We start from the raw sequence: 21,067 nt of genomic DNA, 5'->3' as shown, positions 1-21,067 counted from the left end.
GGCACCCCAATCTGGGTGCATTTCCCTTTGAGGCACCTCTAACCGGGTGCATTTCCCGTCCGTGCATCCCGGTCCGGGTGCATTTCCCTTCCCAGCACCTCGATTCGGGTGCATTTCCCCTTGGGGCACCCCAATCTGGGTGCATTTCCCGTCCGTGCATCCCGGTCCGGGTGCATTTCCCTTCCCAGCACCTTGATCCGGGTGCATTTCCCCCGGGGCATCTCGGTCCGGGTGCATTTCCCTTCCCAGCACCCCGATCCGGGTGCATTTCCCCTCCGTGCATCCCGGTCCGGGTGCATTTCCCCTCCGTGCATCTCGATGTGGGTGCATGTCCTCCTGGAACACCCCAATCTGGGTGCATTTCCCCTTGAGGCACCTCGAACCGGGTGCATTTCCCCTCCGTGCGTCCTGCTCCGGGTGCGTTTCCCTTCCCAGCACCTCGAACCGGTTGCATTTCCCCTTGGGGCCCCCCAATCTGGGTGCATTTCCCTTTGAGACACCTCGATCCCCGTGCATTTCCCCTCCGTGCATCCTGATCTGGGTGCATTTCCCTTTGAGGCACCTCGATCCCCGTGCATTTCCCCTCCGTGCATCCTGATCTGGATGCATTTCCTCGCCGTGCATCCCTGTCTCGGTGCATTTCCCCTCCTGACACCTCGATGCGGCTGCATTTCCCCTTGAGGCGTCCTGATCTGGATGCATTTCCTTTCTGTGCCTCCTGGTCTGGGTGCATTTCCTTTCCCAGCACCTCCAGTGGGATACATCTCCCCTCCATGCAGCCGGGTTCGGTGCATTATCCCTCCTGGCACCTCGATACGGGTGCGTTTCCCGTCCGCTCTCCCCAATCCGGGTGCATTATACCCCTATCTCCTCCGTGATCTGTGTGCATTTTCCCCTTTCCCCTCCGTGCAACCCCGATCCGGGTGCATTTATCCTTGGGGCACCCCAATCTGGGTGCATCTGCCCTTAGGGCGCTTGGGTCCGGGTGCATTTCACCCCTTCCGGCACCGTGATCCAATGCATTTCACCCCTGTCCCCTGGGAGATCGGGGTGCGTTTCCCCTTTCTGTGCACCCCCGTCTGGCTGTGTTTCCCCCGTCTCCGCTCTGCCCCCCCCGGCAATGCCCCAGCGCCCGTTTTGCAGGTGTTTGCGGGGCCCCCGGGGGCTGCAGGCCCTGCTGCGCTCGCTGCCCGTCCCCCACCGTTGCATCCTGCCCGGATGTCTCGTTTCTCGCGCATCGGCTGCCCGAACGGCGCGGGAGGTCACGAGCCGTCGGCCRAGCTGCCCCCCCCGGGGAAAGGCCCCGTTTTGCCGCCGACGTTTCGCAAGGGGGCGGAGGGAGGCTTTTGGGTTTTTTTAGCGGAAAACCCTAAATAGGGTTAAAACGGAGGGCGCTTGCCCGGGATGAGCCGCACATCGAGGCCGTGGCCATGCGTTCAGCTCAAAATCCCACGGGAGGAATTTCCCGTTGGCTTTTCGTTGCCTCTCATCTCTCCCCGCGCGCCCGCAGGTTTACGCGTCCATGAATACTTGTATTTCCAAGTGCTGAGCCCCGGAGACATCCGCTACATCTTCACTGCCACTCCGGCCAAGGATTTTGGGGGAGTGTTTGTAAGTATAAGGACGGGGTTTGTCTCGGAGCCCCCCCCATTCCCGTGTTTCTCCACTGTGGGGCCTGGTGATTCGAAGCCCCTTGCGAAAGCGGAGCTAACGGCAAGGGCAGCTTTCGGGAGCTTTCCCCTAGGAAGGAGGCGCAYGCTGCCTCCCGCCTCGCCAGGCTTTCGGAGCGGCGCTTTCGGCACGCGCCGGAGCCTAGATCAGGCAGCTCCCAAATTTCCGTGACCGGCTTCAACAGGTAGAGATGCTCCCGTTCAATCCGGGCACACTCCCTCCTCCTCCGTGGAGGAGCCAGTCCCAGCCGGGCTCTTGCAAGAGCTTGGAGCATCTCTTCGATCCCGGAGTCCAAGCATCCCAGTGCTCCCGGAGCCCTAAGGACTCCCYGTGTCCTGCCAAGGGGCTGCCCCAGGCCCCGATCCGATCGAGAGCCTCCGCCGCCGTTCCCTGCCTCGCGCGACTCACCGCACGGTGCCGTGCCTCGGTTTCCCCTCCCCTGGCTCACCCTCGCCTGTCTCTTCCTCGGAGAACACAAGGTACGACCAGATCCACCTGGTCCCGGCGGATCCGCCCGAAGCCTGCGGCGAGCTGAACAATGGGGTCTTCATCCAAGACCAGATCGCCTTGGTGGAGCGGGGGTAGGTCCGGCGCTGCGGGACCTCTTTGGGTGGGGGGCACCCGGGACGGGAGCGCAGGAAGGGGCCGCGGCCGCGTTTTACCGTCGCCTCCAGCCGCTTCCCCTTGGTTGCAAAACTATCCCGGGAGAGGACTTAGCRTGTTGGGTCTCTTCGAAAACAACCTACAGCAAGCTAGAAAAAGCCCTATTTTGGGGGAGGTGGTGGCCCACCAGCGGAGTTTGGGCAGTCCTGTTGCTAAAATGCGGTGTCCAAGATCGGAAGGGCTTGGGGAACGCSCGGAGCCGGGGAGGCAGCCCGCGTCTCGGGCATCTCCAGGCGAGCTCTTGGYGCTTGCTGTCTGAGAGGCGCCCGGCTCCCGCGTCCCTAGACAGGTCRCTCTGTGCCCCAGGGGCTGCTCGTTCCTGTCGAAGACGCGGGTGATCCAGGAGCACGGAGGACGGGCGGTGATTATTGCCGATAACGCCTACGATAACGACAGCTTCTATATCGAAATGATCCAGGACAGCACCAGGCGCACGGCGGACATCCCCGCGCTCTTCCTGCTGGGCAGGGACGGGTAGGTACCATGGCTGAGGGACACGTCTCGGCCGGCCGGCCGTGAGCCCACCACGGCATCCAGGTGGCCGYGTTAGCTCCACGCAGGTCGCTGCTCTCGGAGGAGGCTGGAGGCATCTGGCTCCCTCTCCAACACTGAGGCTGGTTCTCGGAGCAGATCTGGTTTGGGTGGTGTCATCCTCGCGACCAGGAGGTCTCCGCGTCACCCTGTGTGCCAGGTTCTTACGTGCGGCTGTTTTCTCAGCGTACGTCAGCCCTTCGGGATCTGGTTCTGGTCACCCAATGCTCTGATCTTCCCAAATGTGGAGCGTCTTGTGGGAAGGGCCAAGTGACAGCCTTGTGCCCACAAACCAGAGAGGTCCCAGGGAGCCGCATGTCCCGTCTGCGCTTTGTGAGCCAGATTTTTGGTGGATTCAGTCATACTTAATCCACGGAGCTTCTCCTCAAGGTCAYTGGGAGTTTGCGCTAACCGTGGCCAGGTTCTGCTTGGGAGGCTCACACGCGCCCGTCACTCCTCTGTCCTCCCAGGTACATGATCCGACGCTCCCTGGAACAGCACGGGCTCCCGTGGGCCGTCATCTCCATCCCCGTCAACGTCACCAGCATCCCGACGTACGAAATGATGCAGCCGCCCTGGACCTTCTGGTAGCAGCAGGAGGCCACGGAGCGTCGCGGTCTTCCCGGGGGATCCCAGGAGCTCGCCCCGGGGACCAGTTTTGAGGAAAGGGCCTCCACGCGCTCCCGAAATCCCACCGCCCAGCCTTGCTGGATTCCGCAACAGGAAGACCTTCACGCTGCCGCTGGCGTCGGGCTGAACGGCGGCGCCGGCGGTGGGACCTGCACTGTGGCGCTGAAGAACCTTTGCAGGGACTTTCTGGGAGGGAGGTGGTGGCCCAGAGCAGAGAACCGGGCCGGCACTTCCCCGGGAAACGTTTTTACGATGCCRGCGGTAGCTTGTGCCGCCGATTTAGAGTATTACGTGGACGCAGTCTCAGGGGGGCGGGAGGGAGAGCTAGCTCCGGGGTCGGTCTGTACTAGCAGGGCTCGCCCGACGTCTGTATATTTTTGTCCAAGCTAACGAAGTCTAAACAGGTTTTAGAGAAGGGAGAATTTCCTCTTTCTTCAGGGGCTGGGGAACGAAGGGCCAAATCTCGCCCGGCGCCGATGCCACGCAGGGAACTGCAGCGCGCTCGGCTGCGTCCCTGGTGGCTCGGTCCAACCTCACCGCCGTGTGTGGCATCTCTGCCCTCGTCCCTGCACCCTCCCCAGCCGGATCGCGGCCCCCATCTCTGCACTCACCCCGCTCCGGTTTAACGGTAGGAACGACGCAGCCCCGCTTTTCACCAGTCTCAGTTTATTACGAACACTGAAGGGCGCGAGGGCCCGGGACGCCGCGGGGCTGGGGACAAGCAGCGGGGTGCGGGGACGGCGGGGACGGAGGTGCCCGTCTCCGCTTCCCTGCGGCGTCCCCCTTGTCCCGGCCGCCGCGGGCACCGCGGGAAGCGAAACGGCGGGGCCGAGCCTCGCCGCCCGAGCGTGCTTCCCGCGGTCCCGACAGCACGGGATGGATGACAACCGCCTGGCTCCGGCGACGTCTCCGCACAGCACCCAGAGTTAGCGCTAACCCCCGTCAGCGTCCTGCCCTTGGGCCTGGCCTGGCCCGGCCGTGACAGCCTGGGGTCTGCAGGCACCGAGTGCCTGGCCCCGTCCCTGGCACCCGACGTCTCGGAGCGGCTGCCAGGATGGCACCCAGCACGGCAGCGAGAGCTGCCAGCCCTCCGGAGCTCGCGGAGCCGCCAGAGCTCGTCGGTCTCCCCCAAAGGCTGCGAAGCCTTTGGTGAGGCAGGGCTCTTCCTCCCCGGCCCCATCCCGCAGCCCTGCAAGAGGACAGATGCTCCCAGCAAGGTCCRATACCCCTCGGTGCCCTCGAGGACACCGGAGCGCTCAAGGATGCCCGGCGGGAGGGAGCCCCGGCCCCTCTCTCCTCGYTGGAGCCCCTACAGCATCTCCGTCCCACCCGCAAAATCGCTTCACCCCTTGCTTGCTGCAAGCCAAGGCGTGAAATGGAGAGTGTATATATATATATATATGTATAAGGACCTCAGCTCCTTAGTGTGTAGATAGTGCTAATATAGACATTAAATAGTAACCCTCGTGCGCAACACACACACGCACACACGCACATTCCCCTCATCCCTGCGGGGCAGGAAAGGACCCGCTCCTCCGTACCCGCGGCCAGCACAGACACGGCGGAGCGGCCTCGGAGGCGGCCACGACGCGAGCGCCGCTAGCCCGCGACGTCCCCTGCCCCGGCCCGGGCGTTGGCCGGATCCCGCTTTCCTCTAGCGTCCCCTGCGAGCGCCGGCAGGAACCGGGATGCACCGGAGCACCGCTGGGAAGGCGGCTCCCGGCCTCTCCCCGCGGGGACGCCGGGGACGGCGTCGCACACGCACGCACACACAGAGCACACGACAAGGACGGGCAGGAGCAGGGCCTGCCTCCGGCTCCGCCGCTGCCCCGCGCCGCCGGACAGACCTCGGCGCCCGCCGCCGGCACGCGGCCTCCCACCCCGACCCCACAACACAACCCTGTTTCTAGTATTAAAGCTGCCGCGTCTCGGCGGACTCCCCCTTCCCTGCCTTTCCTCTTTCCTCCGGGCCGCAGGATCAAACGTCGGTCATCTCATCCTCCAGCTCAGCGTCATCCGTCTCCCCTTCGCCCTCCTCCTCCTCGTCCGACGTCACGTCGGCGTCGTCGGCTTGCGCTAGGCACTTCGGACACGAGCAGGTAAACAAGTAGTTCTCCCTGGAGGAGGCGACGGGAAGGGGAGAAAGAGCCAGGGGGCTGCGTAAGGAGGTGGGGGGCAACGGGGATGGAGCAGCCAGGAAAGGGCTAAAGGTGCTGCCCCCCACCCGGAGGGCTCGCGGTTCGGAGACGAGTCCCCCCGCGGTCCAACCGCGGCGCGGAGGAAGCCCGGGAGCCCCTTACGCCACGCGCGCGCCTTCCCCATCGCCGCCGAGCGGCCCCCACCTGAGTATCTTGTGGCGGCTGTGTCTGCTCCGATCCCGCTGGCAGCAGTCCAAGTAACTGATGCAGATTTCCTGCCGGGCAAAAAGAAACGGGCCCGGCTGAGAGCCGGCTCCGACAAACCCGGAGCAGCGCGGTTCGTCCCGCTCCTCACCCCGGGCTCGGCTCAGCCCCGCTGGCTCACCTCTCCTGCCTCGATATCCTCCAGAGCTGTCAGATGCAGGAGGAAGTTGTTGTCCGGGAAGGACGTCTCGGCGTTGGGGATACAGCTGTGGTTACCTACGGGAAAGACGGGGCTCAGCCGCAAGGACGTCTCCAGAAAAAGGCGAAGGCAGAGGCATCCTGGCATCCCGCATGGGCCATGCRCCAGGCCAGCTTCATCCGCCGGAGCCTGCTCTCCAGGCTAGCGGTGGCCAGGGACACACCAGGAGCCGGTGCCCCCGACAGAGAGGGACGTGCCACCCCATCTGCCCTGGGGACACCAGCGTGACGCTCCCCAGGCCTTGCTCATCCCTACTCTGCCTTTAATGGTTAGGAGTGAAAGAAGGTGGCTCGGGGTGGTAGGACGTCCCATCCTACATCCCTGTGGCCTGGCCAAGGCAGAGGCCTTCCCTTGCATTAACGGTTCACCCGGCTCCGTTTCACTCAGACAAGGCCCGAGATGGTCTCTTTGCCAACGGCACACGCAGCTCCGGAGCCCACATCACGTCCAAGTCTGTTCGAGGCACAACTGACCATCTCATAGCTGGGAAAGGTGCCAGGAGACCCTGAGAGAAGAACCAGGCCCCAGGACAGCATCCATCCCATCCCGTCCCATCCCATCCCATCCCGTCCCACCCAGAGGCTTTTAGGAAAACGCAAGACGGTCTAGCACTGGACATCCCTATCCCCACGACTACTTTTCCTGCCAGTCCTTGTGTTACTCACAGCAGCTCTGGAGAACGTAGAGACCCGATCCCTCGCAGTTGAGGAACTCTCCTGACTCTGCAGCACAGAGAGGGGGGTTAAGGCTTTGCGTGGGCCATTCCGGCTCTTCCACGCATGCGGCTCAGCGCATGCAAGGGGGGACATCCGCCAGTGCGGACACGTGCATCCAGGCAGCGCTTGCTTTAGGGACTGTATATTGGAGGGTGGTTTCCAAGCCCACTTCCCTCACCACCAAGAAGCATGGAGGACATGGAGATTTGCACCCCCAGGTCAAGCAGATGCTCCCCTGTCCCTCACACAGCTGCATCAGCAGCTCCTCGAAGGGGCAAGCCTAAGTCAGTCCAAAAAATGGTAAATGGGTCTTTCAGCGCCGCTGCAAGCTGGACTTTCTGCATGGGATCTCTCCGGATCTCCCCTCCAGCCACTCCGACCTGTACACCTGGGCCACGCTGCTCACAAACTCGGACCTGCCCCGTCCAGGTAGCGATGGCGTGAGACGTGGCTCACGTGGACCGGGGGAAATAGGCTCTCCCGATCCCCAGTGGGAACCTCTGCTAGTCCCTGCACACAGGGAGGAGTCCCCAGGAGCAGAAACCCCACYGGGACCTACAAATGGAGCTGCCTGACATCGCCCATGGCCACACCRGGGCCTTACCCTTCTCGATATCCTTGTAGAGCTGGTCGATGAAGGCGTCCAGCTGCTCTCGCTGGGGCATGGGGAGATCCAGCGCATCGCAAGCGTGCACCCACTGGCTCAGAGAGCTATCGGGGAAGCAGAGGGACACCGTGACGGCCCAGTCCGGACCCAGCCATTACCCAGGGCAACACGGATGTACGGACTGTCCATCCCCTCCACGCCACGTCTCTGCCGCCCTGCGAGAAGCGAGCGGGAAGCCCCATTACCTGGTTCCTATGCCTTGGCCATTGGTCCCAACGAGGGCAAAGAGGGATTGAAAGCCTTCAGGAGTGAACCACTGCAGGAGGGAGATGAGAGAGCGGCTGAGCCCCGGCCGGCCCGCAGTGGTACCTCGCTCCACATCCCACCGCTGCCAGGGGCCAGCGCTGCCCGCCCCGGGGCCCCAGGCCCACACGGATGGGGGCAGAAACGCTCCCATAGGCGCCTGGCCCCGACAAAGCAACGGTCCCCGGAGATGCCTGGAGTGAGACCCGTTGGGGGAAACTGAGGCAGCGAGTCTGCAGCTGTGATTTGATGCTCCGTCATGATTTTCAGGAGGGAGACACTCACACACACGTGAGGCCAGTCCAGAAACTGGGAGCACTGGGTCTCCCTGAGGAAAGGGACCTCCACCTGCTGTAGGAGCTGCCCTCCCCCTGCGCCCGCACTTTTGATCCATCACGTGCCGAAGAAGACCCGCTTGCCGACCCAGCTGCACGCTACCCTGCACGCACACATGCACCAACACGTGCCTCAAGTCCCACGGGGAGCTTGGGGGGAAGTGGACTCCCCGGGGAGTCTGGGGCAGACGTGACCTAGAGGGACTAGCACAAAACATAGGGTCCAGCMGCACTCGCAGGCTAGCGGGGAGGTCGCTCCACTCACCCTGCTGAGATGTTCGTCGTAAAGAGCTTCTGTGAAGAGCAACCGCAGCAGTTCCAGCTGGCCCTGATGGGAAACGGCAACAACATCAGGGGGGGCAGATGCCACCGGGCGTCACACCCGGGCTGACAGCTGAGCCCAGCAAGAGCCGCAGGGCTCAGGAGTCGGGCTCCTCGGCCTTCACGGCAAGGCTGGAGGCTGCTGCTCTTGGAGCAGCAAAATCCACCCTTTTTAGCAGCAAAAGCCACCCATTCAGCAGCGAAATATCACCCTGTCCCATTCCCAAGGGGAAGCATCTCCATCGCAGAAACTACCAGCTTGTTCTTCTGCAGCACCCCAAAGCCCAAAGCCTGCTAAATGACCCATTCCCTCTCTGTCAGCTCAGCAGAGGTCCCTAACGGGGCTGGGCACCCCACTTCGGGATTTCCAGCATCTCCCATCCCAGCACCAGTTCAACACATGCTTAACTTCCCAGACCAGGCAGTGGGACCAAGCCAGCCTGCTCATCGCTGCACCCCTGGGTGCTGGGACCTGCTGTATGTGGGTCCGCAAACCCCCCACTGAGAGCCTGTTCCCATCCCAGAGGTAACGGGGCCTCCACATCCGCGGACTCGCACACACGGGCTGGGAGACGGCGAGCTTAGGGGTTCCCAGCACTCAATGCCTCCGAGGGCTGCCCGACTCTTACCTTAAATTTGTCCCCCAGCAGCTTGTGCACAATCTCCTCCTCCTCGTTTGCCGTCTTACTGCAGAACTGGGAGAAGACCTTTATCCACCAGTCCTTGTCCTTAGCCTGAAAAAGAAATCAAGCAAATGCACTGCACTAACACCGCTTTCCTCGCCAGCCGGGAGAGARGCAGGAGGGGACAAGCCCCGCCGAGCTCGGAGGTATCCAGCCTGCTATCAAGGAGCAACAGAAGCGTTCACGCAGCGGTAGTTTACTGTCAGAGTAAAGCTGGGCAAAAGAAACGGAGCCAGAGGAAAGGTTCGGTTCTGAAAAATGTGTGTTAATCTGGTAAGGAGAAAAAGTCCTGCTTGGCTCAGGACATAGGAGCCTTCTCTGCTGCCTGATGTCCCCATGACCAAGGATCACTCAACGCTGCAGCCTCTTGAAGCAGGACCCTGCTTTGCCGACCACTGGAGAAGAGATCGGTCCTTGGGAACAACAGACACAATGGGAAGAGAAAACCTCACACCGGCAGCTGTGGCCCCAAATTGCAGACGTACCTGCTTGACGGTGGCAACCATCCGTGCCATCAGCATGATGCTGGAAGTCTCCGGCGGATAATGCATGTTTCTGCAGGAATAAAAGGGAAGAAGAGAGATGAGCAGATCAGTGCTGGTATGGAAGGAAAAAGCTGGARGGAGGCAGGAGCAGCCCGTCACATCAACGCCCAGCATCACCGCGTGGGGACCCGGCACTGCTCCGGGCAAGGAGGAGAAGCCTGCGCCTGCCTGCCTGTACCAAGCATACAAACAGTGGCCAACCATCCTGCTACAATACGGCCTGGGGAATAAATCCTGGTCCCATACAAAGYCCAGGAGTGCAGCAAGAGCTGGGATTTGTGACCGTCTTGGGTCAGGGATGTCGCTTCTCCTCTCTGTGCCCGTTTTGTCATCTGCAAGCAGGGACAGCTTTATGTACCCACAGGGGTGCTGCGAGGCAGATSTCCGGGAGGTTGGAGATGTGCAGACGCACTATAAAATTGCAGGAGTGAGGGATGYGCTGCTCGGGGCTTCGCAGCCCTTTACTGGGAGAAAAACAAGAACTGCTCGGCCCCGTTTCCCAACTCCTGTGCTGCTGGCACAAAGTCACCTGCTGCCAAGCAGCAGGTAGGCCTGGGCTTCATAGGGGAGCAGTGTCTCACAGCCACCAGGTCCCACCAGCCACCTCATGCAGGGATGTAAAGCCAGGACTGTCCCCAACAAGTGTCACCTAGACCGGGACAGCCAGCTCCTCTGCCCCCGGAGCGGCGGGYGGGTTGCTCCCCTACCTCCATGCCTCCTGCAGCTTGTTGAGGGGGTGCGTGGGGTCCTCRCGGGACGGGCCGAGGCAGAGGACCTGGTGGTACTGCTCCCAAGCGGACTGCCTGCATTCAGCACTGCAGTACGTCACCTAGAGCGAGGGGCACAGCGCCCGGCGTTAGCTGCAGCGGCAGGCAAAGCGGGTGCTGGGCCCTGACCATGCCCCGTCTGCCCATCGGAGCAGAGCCCAGGCTCTTCAGCCATCGCGAGAGGGAGAAGGGAAGAGCAGACACGGATTTTACACCATGGTAAATCCCTCCCTGGGCCCCAGGAGATGCAAACTCCCCTGAGGAGTTGAGTGAAGCCTGTAGGGATGAACTCATGCAGCATTCGGGGGCAGAAAGCCGGACTAAGTGTTTGGCCAGATGCTATAAGGGATTTAGCAGCCCCACTACGATCGTGCTCCTTCCCGGCAACCCCGTACCTGGCACYGGGGACACTGCTGGTGCAGGTCTTTGCGGATGCTGCACTGCTCCGGGTGAGGCAGCACCTGGGAGCTTCTCCCCAGCAGCCGCTGGGCGTTTTCCTCCGCCGTCTCCAAAGCCCGCAAGCAGTGATCGCAGGCTGCGGGGAGAAAACACAACCGGACRGCGCAGTGAGACGGCAGCCTGCGAAAGGGAAAGGGCCCGGAGCGCGGGATAAACCAGCACAGCCGGTATTGGCAGCACCAGAGCCCACCACCTCTGATCTGGAGTCACCACCTCCCACCTCTCGCTCCGTTTGAAGGATCGTTCCCGCCGTCATTCAAAATTCCTGCCCTCAGCCCTCATCTGCCATCCTTATAATGCTGGGAAGCGTTTAAGGGCCCTGCGATACGCGTGGAAAACATCCTCATTTTGCTCACGTGCAATGGAGCTCGGCAGAGAGCAACGTCCAGTTAGCACGAGACCCAGCTCGCATCTGATCCCCTGCCCTTGCCTTGATTTCACCCAAGTCGCACAGTATCTTCCTCTCCCTGGGGCCAAGACCGGAGCTTCCCAAAAACCACACCAGCCGCGCAGAGCAGAATAAGCCACAGGCAGCCAGGCGCTATAAAATCCTGCTCTTCTCGTCCTTCTCTTTCATTTCTCACGTCTCTCGAGAACACCGGCGTCTCTGCGGGCTGCGCTCCGTAACGGTGTGACTTGGTTGGCACCTCACACCGCTGAGAAATTGGGGTTCTCGCACCGCCGGTGGCCCCTCTCCTCACCTCTGTAGTTGTACAGGGCGTTCCAGAGGAACTGCGAGGCCACCACGGGCCGCTCCACGAAGACGGTGTCCCCTTTGCGGATGCTCTTGGTGGCGAACAGGCCTTTTCCCTGTGAACCGAGACAGGGCGGTCAGCGGGGGGAAGGAAAAGGGGAAAGGGGAAAAAGGGGGGGAAAGGGGGGTAAGGGGGGGAAAGAGGGAAAAGGGGAAAAGGAGAAAAGGGGGAAGAGGGAAAGGGGGAAAGGGGGAAAAGGGGAAGGGGAAAAGGGGAAAAGGGGAGAAGGGGAAAAGGGGAAAGGGGGAAACAGGAAAATGGGAAAAGGGGAAGGGGAAAGGGAAGGGGAAAAGGGAAAAGGAAAGGGGAAAGGGAAAAGGGAAAGGGGAAAGGGAAGCAGAAAAAGGAAACAGAAAAGGGAAAAAGGAAAAGGAAAGGGGAAAAGGAAAAGGAAAAAGGAAAGGGGAAAAGGAAAAGGAAAAGGGGAAAGGGAAGCAGAAAAAGGAAACAGAAAAAGGAAAAAGGAAAAAGAAAGGGGAAAAGGAAAAGGAAAAGGGACCCGAAACCTAAAGCCCACCCAGAGAGGCCCCCGAAATCTCTCCTTGGATCCCCAGCCAGGGCAAAACCCAGCCCGGAGCGATGGTGGGAATATCCTGCAGGGCGGATCCTGCGTTTCCCCCCCTCCCCAAACGGCTCCTGGAGTATTTCCCGTGGCAAATACGGGGGGTTATTTCACCGAAGGCAGTGGCGGCACCGGATTGTCCCCCTCCCAGGGATCCACCGCTGCGGCCATGCCGGCGGCGCGGGGAGGAGAAGGGGAAGGGGGAGGCCGGGATGGGATGGGACGGGACGGGGACGGGGGCCTCACCTTGGCGCTGCTGATGAAGCGCGCCTCCGCCGCCGCCCCGGCCCCGGCCCGGCCRCCCACCCCGCCGCCACCGCCGCCGCCGCCACCACACGCGTCCCCCGCGGAGGCGGCCATCTTCGGGCGGCGACTTCCCCGCTCTGACCCGCCGGGGGCGGGAAACGCGTCTTCCTCTTCCTCCTCGCCTCGCCGGCGCCCCGCGCGTGAAGATGGCCGACGGCGGCCTCCCCCCGCCGGGGACGGCGCCCGGCCCGCCGGGTGGGCGAGGGCCGGCGTCCATCTTAGCGCATCGCCCCCCTCCCCGTCCCCGTCGCCACCCCCAAAATGGGGCTTCCGCAGCAGCGCCCTTCTCCCCGCTGTGGAAAACCACGCTTTTTTTTTTAATTTCTAACCACCCCCCCACACCCCAATGTTTGGCGAGTCGCCGAAACCAGCCCGCGAAGGCCCCGAAATCGGGRAAAAGGCGGCGGTTATTCGGCGCGGGGCCTGCTCCGGCCTCGCCACCGGACAGAGGAGAAACGTCCCATTTTCCAACAAGCGAAGCCGGAGCCTTTCGGACTCGATCGGCCCGGCCAGGAACGCTTCAAATTCGCCTTCCTTTAAAATGCTCGAGTGATCTTTCGCCTGTCTGTGATACAGGGCACCGATTTCCCCCCCCCCCAAAATCTTTTTTTCCGCACTTTTGTCCAAAATCCTTTGCTTATTGAAGAAGAAAAAAAAACCCTCCGAAACTTCTGGCAAGGGTGAAATTCTTGTTATTTTTTTTTTAATTCACTCAAAAATTCAAATTGGAAAGAGGTTTTCCTCCCGTTTTCTGACCCTTCCAGCTGATCTGTTCCCAAGTTGTCCCCGCTCACTTTGGGTTTAACCAGAAAACGCACGAGAAAGTGGGGGGRAAAAACCTGCTTTCGTGTTTCTGTCGGCATGGCAGGAATGAAAACGGGTGAGAAGAAGACACCTTTTCATGACTTCTGCTGTTTGGAAGCAGTTGTTATTTTTTGACAGCTGGGGTCTTACTAGAAGGAGGAAAAGGTGGATTTTTTTTTCCTCTTTTTTTACTCTCTGTATTTCCTATAGTAACAACAAAGAAAGGGAGAGAGGAATAAAAAAGATATAGAGCTTCTTTTTCCCATGAAACATCCCAGAGGAAACAGTACTCCAGCTTGCATTAGCAGCACGCTGCCCTTCGAAACACAGTTCAGCCTATTTTTCAAGCAAAACGCACAGAAATATTGTAAAAGCTGCAAAGAGATAGGCGAGAAATCCCCTCTGCTTGTGCATATCGTATACGCCTGAGAATACTTCTGGAGAGGCTTCATAGCCTGCACAGCRGGGTTGTTTCTCAGAAGCAAATCGGCTGTTGCTATAAACCCCAGGCAGCTCTCTGCGCTTCGGGAGCAGGAGGCCACAGAGGAATTGTCCTCCTAGGACGTCACGCAGCCACCGTGGCAAGCACAGGTGATTTCTGGCACTACTCACACACCTGATCCCCCTTTTAGATCAAGAATTTGCGATCAGGCTGGAGAAAGAGAGGTCCTGAGTCACAGCTGCTCTGAAACGGGTCAAGGGCTGCCTCCTGCAAGATGAGGCAGGAGCATCCCTCAACCACAAAGATGAGGGACCCACATCAAAGGTCTGAGGCCACGAGGGCACTAGAGGGAGCCCAGGCAGCTCCCCTGGTACCAGAGATTGGGGACACCACAAAGCCAGGCAAGGGGCAGAGCCTGCTGCGAGTGCCACAGTGAAAACCGAACACAGCAAAAGGGACGGATAAACCATCCCTGACAACTGTGGGCCAAGTCCGTGTTTCACCGAGGCTGTTTAGTGCCAGTCCCATGAGAAGCCACCCAGGCATCACCGCCTGCTCAGAAACCAAAGAGATGCCGAAGCCTGGTTCTCCCCAGCCATGCCCATCTCTCTGTTTAAAATACGCTAGATTTTTATTGATACAGAAATAAAGCAAATAAATAAGTGACACCTGTCAAGAAAAAAAAGGTTATTTCTATAAATAACAATATAAGAGTAAAGTGAAATACAGTGTTCCAAGTCAGAAAGAGACAATAAATAATCCTGAGCTCATGCAACATCGTGCCTGGTACCCTGGGCAAACCTAGGAAGGCGAGATGGCAGCCCGAGCACTGACAGCCTGACCCAAGAGCACTTAGCTGCTGCCGGTGCGGACACCAGCCCCTAAGAATTACTAAAACACAGGCAGGGAGAGTCTGATACTTGGTCCTGACCCCTCAAAGCCCTTCCACCCACTAAAATCACAATTACCACCTGCACTGTGCAGTTACAGATGTGCTAGCCAAAAACTCCAGATGCTGCTTCCCATGGCACCTTAATGTATAATGAGGAGGGAACACAGCAACTGTTGTCTGGGCCAGAATCACATCTGGATTAAGGGCAGGGGGTTGTCTGAGGCATCAGAGGCRTCTGAAAGCTGCCTTTTTATAAAAGCCCTGGTCCCCACACCTCAGTGAAGCGGAGTGTCTAAATCCCTGCTGTAGCAGCATACAATCTTGGCCAAGTAAGACAACGGCAGAAGGCAGGGGGACACGCTGGGTTGTCATCTGGGTTTTGGAAGCCAAAACAAAGGCAAAAATACACCAAACGGTGCACAGGACAGGAGAAGGCACTTCTTTTCCAGGCTGCAAGCCGCCACAGCTCTCGGGCAGACTTGCTCCTCAGGCTGCCTTGTTCCCACCTAGGGCCTGATTCTGCAGCCATGTGGGAACCCAGCACGGCAATTGAGTGGGGCTAAGATCAGGTCAAGGACACAGGAGAGGCAGGACCACAACGTGGGATAAAGCCCCGCTGTCTTGGCAGCGGCAGGCCCTGCAGCTCACTTCTCCTGGTGTTTGCTCAGACCTGGTTCATCTTACTGCAAATGTAATGATAAAGTTTGTGGTTAGGAGCAAGGGACTTTCTGATCTGTTGCAATCTAGGCATTGAACGCGGCAATCAAACTGACCTGGAGAAAACAGTCGGGCTGATTCTCCTCCCAGCACAGGTCTCCCGCCAAGTGACCCTGCGTTCAAATGCCCTCACTCTCACAACAGTCAGGGACACCATCTAATTGTCACCCTGGCCTCTCTACTGAAATGGTTTGTGCTTCCTGGCACATCAATAGCAAGTGAGCGAGATCAGCTGCCTCGCCACAACCAGGGCACCACCAGGCAGAACTGGCCTGGTGATTAAGCCCCAGGAATTGCGGCGCACAGCTATGAAACAGGGGCCTCTATATTTGGAGATTTCCTCCCAACCAGCAGCAGTTTAGTCCTGTAGCTCCAGCTCTCAGAGAGGAGCTTAATGCCTAGCTTGGACCAAAGCAGCACAGGTATGTCTGCATCCCCAGTATCGCCATCRAGCAGACACAGCTGTAAATTGGTTGCAGTTTTTGCTCTGAAACAACAGTGGCAGCTGAATCTCATCAGCTGTTCAAAGCTCAACATCCACAGTGTCCTCCTCATGGTCCTTGATGTCTGTTGAGTCTGCAGTGGCAGGCTGAATCACTCCGAACTGAGTCAGCTTTGCCTTCTTCTGCTCCATGCTCTGCTTCCTCCATTTGATTCTCCGGTTCTGGAACCAGACTTTCACCTAGCAGGAAAACGGCACGACAGCAGGCTGAGCCTCCCCTCACACTCCACAGCACATCTGGAGTCCCCCAGCTGGGCTAGCAAACAGCAAGTCCAAGTCTCCGGGACCCCATTTCCAAAGGTGGGTACTGCAACATGCTTCTGAGACAGATGTCCCCAAAAGGCAGAGTTCCTTACAGCGGGGGACATGTCCCTTCTCTGCTCAGAGCACAGCGAGCGTGAGCAGGAAGAGGCCTCACTATGGAGGACAGAGCGATGCTGGGAGAAAGCACCAGGGAAGATGGGAGATGCAGCTGCACAGGGAAGGCTCTGCCCGGGGGAAGAAGGGAAGGGCTAGAAATAGCCCTCGGATGCCAGGGAGCAAGATGGGACACCCAGCCACCCCTACACCTGCTCTCTGGCTGCTCCCACCTCCCTCTCTCTCCCAGTGCCACTCCATCCCCTTGCTTTGCTCTTCCTTTCCCCCGCAGCTGAATTGCCTACTTGGATCCCACCAGGCAAGATTGCACGGGTCCTCCTTTCTGCAATAACTAAGTGGCTTTCAGTGGGAAGGAAACATGCTCAGAGAAGCAGAAAATGTCATAAAAGGACACTCACTGCACAACCCRTCTCCAGGTGATCTCAATCTACATTAGTCCAACCCAGCTTAACTCCAAAGCAAAAACATCTGTGTGCCTAAATGCTTTTTATTTCACTTCTTAGATAAAAAAACGTTATTTCTCATAAAATGTCTAAACCTATCTTGCATCTCTTCAAACATGTGGTTTCAATGTTATCTCACAGCAGGTCGCTCGGCATCATGTGCTCCTCCAGCTGCTCTTCATGGAGGGGGAATCATCACAGACTGAACCCAGATCCGGGATCTATGCCACCACCCCCAACTCCCCTAATTCCTTACCTGAGTCTCTGTGAGATGCAGAGTTGCAGCCAGGTCTACTCGCTCCGTGCCCACCATGTACTGCTGCTTGAGGAACTCCTGCTCCAGCCGCTCCAGCTGTTCTGGTTTGAAGACCGTGCGGACCCTCTTCATCTTACAGGGTCCCCCAGACCTCCAAGGCACAGGAGGGCCCAGCGAGCCGGCACCTACACAGTGAGACAACTCCAGACCTGCAAGCAAGGAGCAGGAATCAACAAGCGGCAATCAAGGAGGTCTGCACGTCTCCCAGCAAACGCCCCGTGCCCACAGCACACTGGTTGTRGCTGCCCTATCAAGTACCGAGCCCAGCTTACTTCAGCTGACATTGAGGTCCAAGTATGGCTGTGCTACAACATGCAGCACGAAAGTATGTTGGGAGAAAGTAGCAGAAACACACCGAGAAGAGAAGCAGGGATGTCCTAACCGCCGATACAACCTAGGACTCTCCTGGGCACGCAGAGAGACCCAAAGAAGTTGACAACTCAGTAACATGAGCAAGGTTTGACCCCCACCTATACCTGAGCTTTATACCATAATAAACAAAATCCATTACAAGCTTTTAAACACTAAGACCCCTCCTCCAGCTCAGGGAGTCCCTAATATCAAGCGTCTAAAGGCTGGCTGTCCGCACAGGCAGCAGCCCTTGCGCAGGTCCTTGTCCCCAGTCCCTTTGGCCTTGGCAGGATGAACGGTGCCTGAAGTTACTCGTGTGCAGAGGCATTCGCAGGACTGACAAGCGGATCTGCTCTCTGCGTCTAGCACAGCCCCCTATTTACTTTAGGCCTGGCGATAAAAATAATTACCTAATTAACATACAGTAAAACATCAGCACTGTCACATGATCCAACTGCACCAGATTAAGAGCAGTGTTGTTTCTCCAGCCCTCATCCTGCCAACAGAGCAGCACAGGCTTCGATTCACACACATCTCGGTGAGCAGGAGCGTGATTGCTTTACCCACGATCACTCCCCGGGAGGCACAGGACTGACTGCCGCCAGCCCCGTCCTCCTGACCGACCTCCACGTGAGCCAGATCTCCCTGCTAGAACGGCAGGGCGGAAAGACCACGAGCCCACGCAACGACTGATTAAGGAAAGAGGGCAAGAAAAACTGAATCCAAAATGCTGGTTCTGGAATCGCAACGTGTACACGCAGATTAATTCAGGCTTTGCACATCCAAACGTAAAGCGTTCAAGAGACAGTCGAGGCAGTGCAGCTCGCTGCCAATAAACTGCTGGACCTGGGGACCTCTGCCCCTGCTCTGCGCCCCAGAAAGCCTCCACGCAATGGGACCTGCCTTCCCAGATGAGATGACCGGTCACAGGGCGTCATGAAAGCATCTCTGAGTATCAAAATACGATTGTGTATACGTTAGGAACTCGTTAATACCAGCACTAAGACATTTCTGATGGTAAAACTATTAAGCTGTTAGAATGATGTGTTTCTGTCCTGCAAACACTCAGGCACATGCTTAACTAAGAACTCATTATTTCAGCTAACAGGACCGTTCTGGGGTGGAAAGCAGAGCATGTGTTTGCAGGATCAGGCCATGAACAGTCAGACTACAGCAGTTCTGAAAAAACAGCCCCCGGGCAACGCGGTCTAGCCCTGACGCTAGGTTTGCTTGCAGCAGGGCGCTGGATCTACCAGCCTGCAGAGGTCCCTTCACCCTAAGTTATTTTACAACACAGCTAGGGTAGAGCAGCAGCACACTGAGACATTCGACTGCTGTAACGTAATCTCGGCAAGCTGAGAGAGTTTCTTTAACTTCCGTGAAAACGCTACGCAAAACAACGCTGATTCACAGCAGCTACTTATCTCCCATTGAACGATTGACGCCGTAACGTTCTCCAGGCAAACGGGCACTTCGCCCTACTTCATCTCATCCGCTGGGTAAAAGTTATGCATGTGATGAAGGATTTGTGTGACAGAGACCTGACAGCTTAACAGCCATAATTGCACTTAAAACTGTTTTCATCACTAAAATAATTTCACTAGCAACATTTTTTTTTCCTATTTTGATACTTGGATAATAGCAAGTGTGATTTCAAATGAGAAATGCTCTGTGGAAATAGGTTTGCAAGTTGTCTAACTATATTTTCATATCTGCATATTTGATATAATACAATAGAATAGCATACATAAACATGCAGATGCTGTCTAGTATAAGAAATAATATATATTAAATAGCTATTCTAAGTAGTTAAAAACAGATTGAAGGTAGCAAATACTTCTGGTATCTGAAGCTGGTAACTACCAGGACCAAATCTGAGTTCCTAATAAAAGGAAAGTAAATAGTAAAGTAAATTCTTGGATGTAGGTTAGAGGTTTTGCCTGGGCAATAACCACAGGATCAGGCTCTCAACACAGAGAGATACTTAATTTCAAGAAAGTTTAAGGTGTCAGCTATTCGGAATTGAGGCACTTCATTAAAATAAGCGAGTAGTTTTTGCTTTTAAAGTATTACTATACAGCTCAATGAAAATACAGAAAAAGCAGTGGACTAGCCTGTATCATCCACCACCACAGTGTAATTCTACCAGTCTTTTTGACTTGGGTTTTCTGGAGCAGGAGCAAAACCAGATTTTTTCTTTAAAGAAAAATAAATTACGCTATATGCAAAGCAGCCCTTAAAATGCAGGTGGAAGGTACACGTGGACGTGAAGAGACCGTCCCATACCCAAAACCTTCTACAAAAAAATCAAGCCTGAAGGAAAGAAATCGTGTCACCAGGGTCTCACTTCACCCAGTCATTTAGCATTGATAATTAGTATTAGCCATTTACAGCCAAGCACTATAAAAGGGAAAAGGGGAAAAATAATTGGGGAAACGCTTTCCTCTCCCTCCCTCGTTTCTACTGCCTCGCCCCAAGTCTTTAAGTCTCTGAGCCCTGGAGTCAGAAGAGAGGCTGAACGCGATGAAATTAAAGTAGTAGAGGGAGGAGGGAAGGAAAAAAAAAAAAAAAAAGCAAGTTTTTGCCACCCAAAACCCTCCTTTTCGAGTATGAGCAAAGCCAAAGCCGCAAGCAAGTAGCTGGAAGAGTCGTGCCAAAAGAGTGCCCAGGTGGAGGAGCCCTGCGCCCCGACAGTCACGCGCTGCACAGAAACACCCCAGCAGCAGGGCCTGCTGGCCCGAAACACACACACACACACACACACACACGTATGCTGTGCACCACCTCACGCAGCTCTGCTGGTTCCCTGCCCCCCCCAAATATACACACCATAAAGAGACACACCAATACAGTCCCTGCACATCTCCTTTATTACAAACATACACGCTGTGCACCCTCCACAAACGCACACACACGTACAACCGCACTCCTTGCATGGGTATATCTGCAACACCCTCCACAATACACACGCATTGCCTTAGGTGGCATATGCACTCCTCTGTAGATACACACTCTCTTCACAAATACACACACACACTCATCCACACCTTCCAGGCAAAAACTCCTACACCCACACACTTGRACACATACCCACACATACCCGCACACCCCTCCAGAGGCGGAGGGGCACGCTCTTACACACGCACACACTTCGGACACACACAAGCTTGTCTACACACAAGCACACCCTCCCATCCACACACAACCACATAGGTGTACACAGTCCTCCTCCACAAGTTCACCTCACACACACCCTACACACATGCGCATACACATCCACACACCCCACCAGACATGCACTCCTCCACGCTCACCCCCACAGCCCTCTACAAGACACACACAACCCACAACACATTGTCACCCGTACCCAGCACACTCCTGTTCACACACCCAACACACTTCTGCACACACACCCCCATCCACACACCCCCCAGCCACTACCTAACACTCCTACACCCGCTTGCACCCAAACACTTGTCCACACCTGACAGTGTACCTGACCGCACACCCTACACAAACTCCTGTCCACACACCCCACACTGACTTACCCACAACCCCTCACCCACACCTGAGGGAAGCACCCCTACACACTCCCCCAAACACACACACACACACAAACTTACCTACACACTCATCTACACCTGACACAAACACCTCCGCACACTCTCATCCACATGCACACACTACACCCCCCCTCCACACAGCCTACCCACAACCCACACCTGGGGGAAAACTACACACACGCTCCCACCCACGCACAACCCTAC

At 57.4% G+C, this 21,067-nt stretch overlaps 3 protein-coding genes across 3 annotated transcripts in view; 1 reads left to right on the top strand and 2 right to left on the bottom strand.

The window, feature by feature from the left end:
- PRADC1 (protease associated domain containing 1) overlaps positions 1-3,910 on the top strand; it is a 4,733-nt gene extending 823 nt beyond the window's left edge. Inside the window, exons 2-5 of the mRNA XM_026072728.1 lie at positions 1,511-1,611; positions 2,143-2,252; positions 2,641-2,808; positions 3,336-3,910. Coding sequence (XP_025928513.1) covers positions 1,511-1,611; positions 2,143-2,252; positions 2,641-2,808; positions 3,336-3,456 — 500 coding nt within the window. The 3' untranslated portion in view covers positions 3,457-3,910. The remainder of the gene's footprint in view (positions 1-1,510; positions 1,612-2,142; positions 2,253-2,640; positions 2,809-3,335) is intronic.
- Positions 3,911-5,400: 1,490 nt separating this feature from the next.
- SMYD5 (SMYD family member 5) lies at positions 5,401-12,521 on the bottom strand. The gene is made up of 13 exons (XM_026072731.1): positions 12,396-12,521; positions 11,534-11,642; positions 10,769-10,908; positions 10,314-10,435; positions 9,547-9,616; positions 9,008-9,112; positions 8,323-8,385; positions 7,665-7,735; positions 7,417-7,523; positions 6,762-6,818; positions 6,019-6,113; positions 5,838-5,908; positions 5,401-5,612 (listed from the first exon to the last, which is right to left on the bottom strand). Exons 1-13 carry the CDS (start codon positions 12,507-12,509, stop codon positions 5,474-5,476), a joined length of 1,263 nt encoding a protein of 420 aa, XP_025928516.1. The 5' UTR covers positions 12,510-12,521; the 3' UTR covers positions 5,401-5,473.
- Positions 12,522-15,833: 3,312 nt separating this feature from the next.
- The window catches only part of LOC112969429 (homeobox protein not2-like), a 6,623-nt gene continuing 1,389 nt past the window's right edge, over positions 15,834-21,067 (bottom strand). Inside the window, exons 2-3 of the mRNA XM_026072753.1 lie at positions 16,890-17,098; positions 15,834-15,992 (exon numbers count right to left, since the gene is read on the bottom strand). Coding sequence (XP_025928538.1) covers positions 15,834-15,992; positions 16,890-17,098 — 368 coding nt within the window. The remainder of the gene's footprint in view (positions 15,993-16,889; positions 17,099-21,067) is intronic.

Source organism: Apteryx rowi, unplaced genomic scaffold, assembly GCF_003343035.1.
Source record: "Apteryx rowi isolate R43461 unplaced genomic scaffold, aptRow1 scaffold_35, whole genome shotgun sequence".
NCBI classification, from domain to species: domain Eukaryota; kingdom Metazoa; phylum Chordata; class Aves; order Apterygiformes; family Apterygidae; genus Apteryx; species Apteryx rowi.
This window is presented reverse-complemented; position numbering and strand designations above follow the sequence as displayed.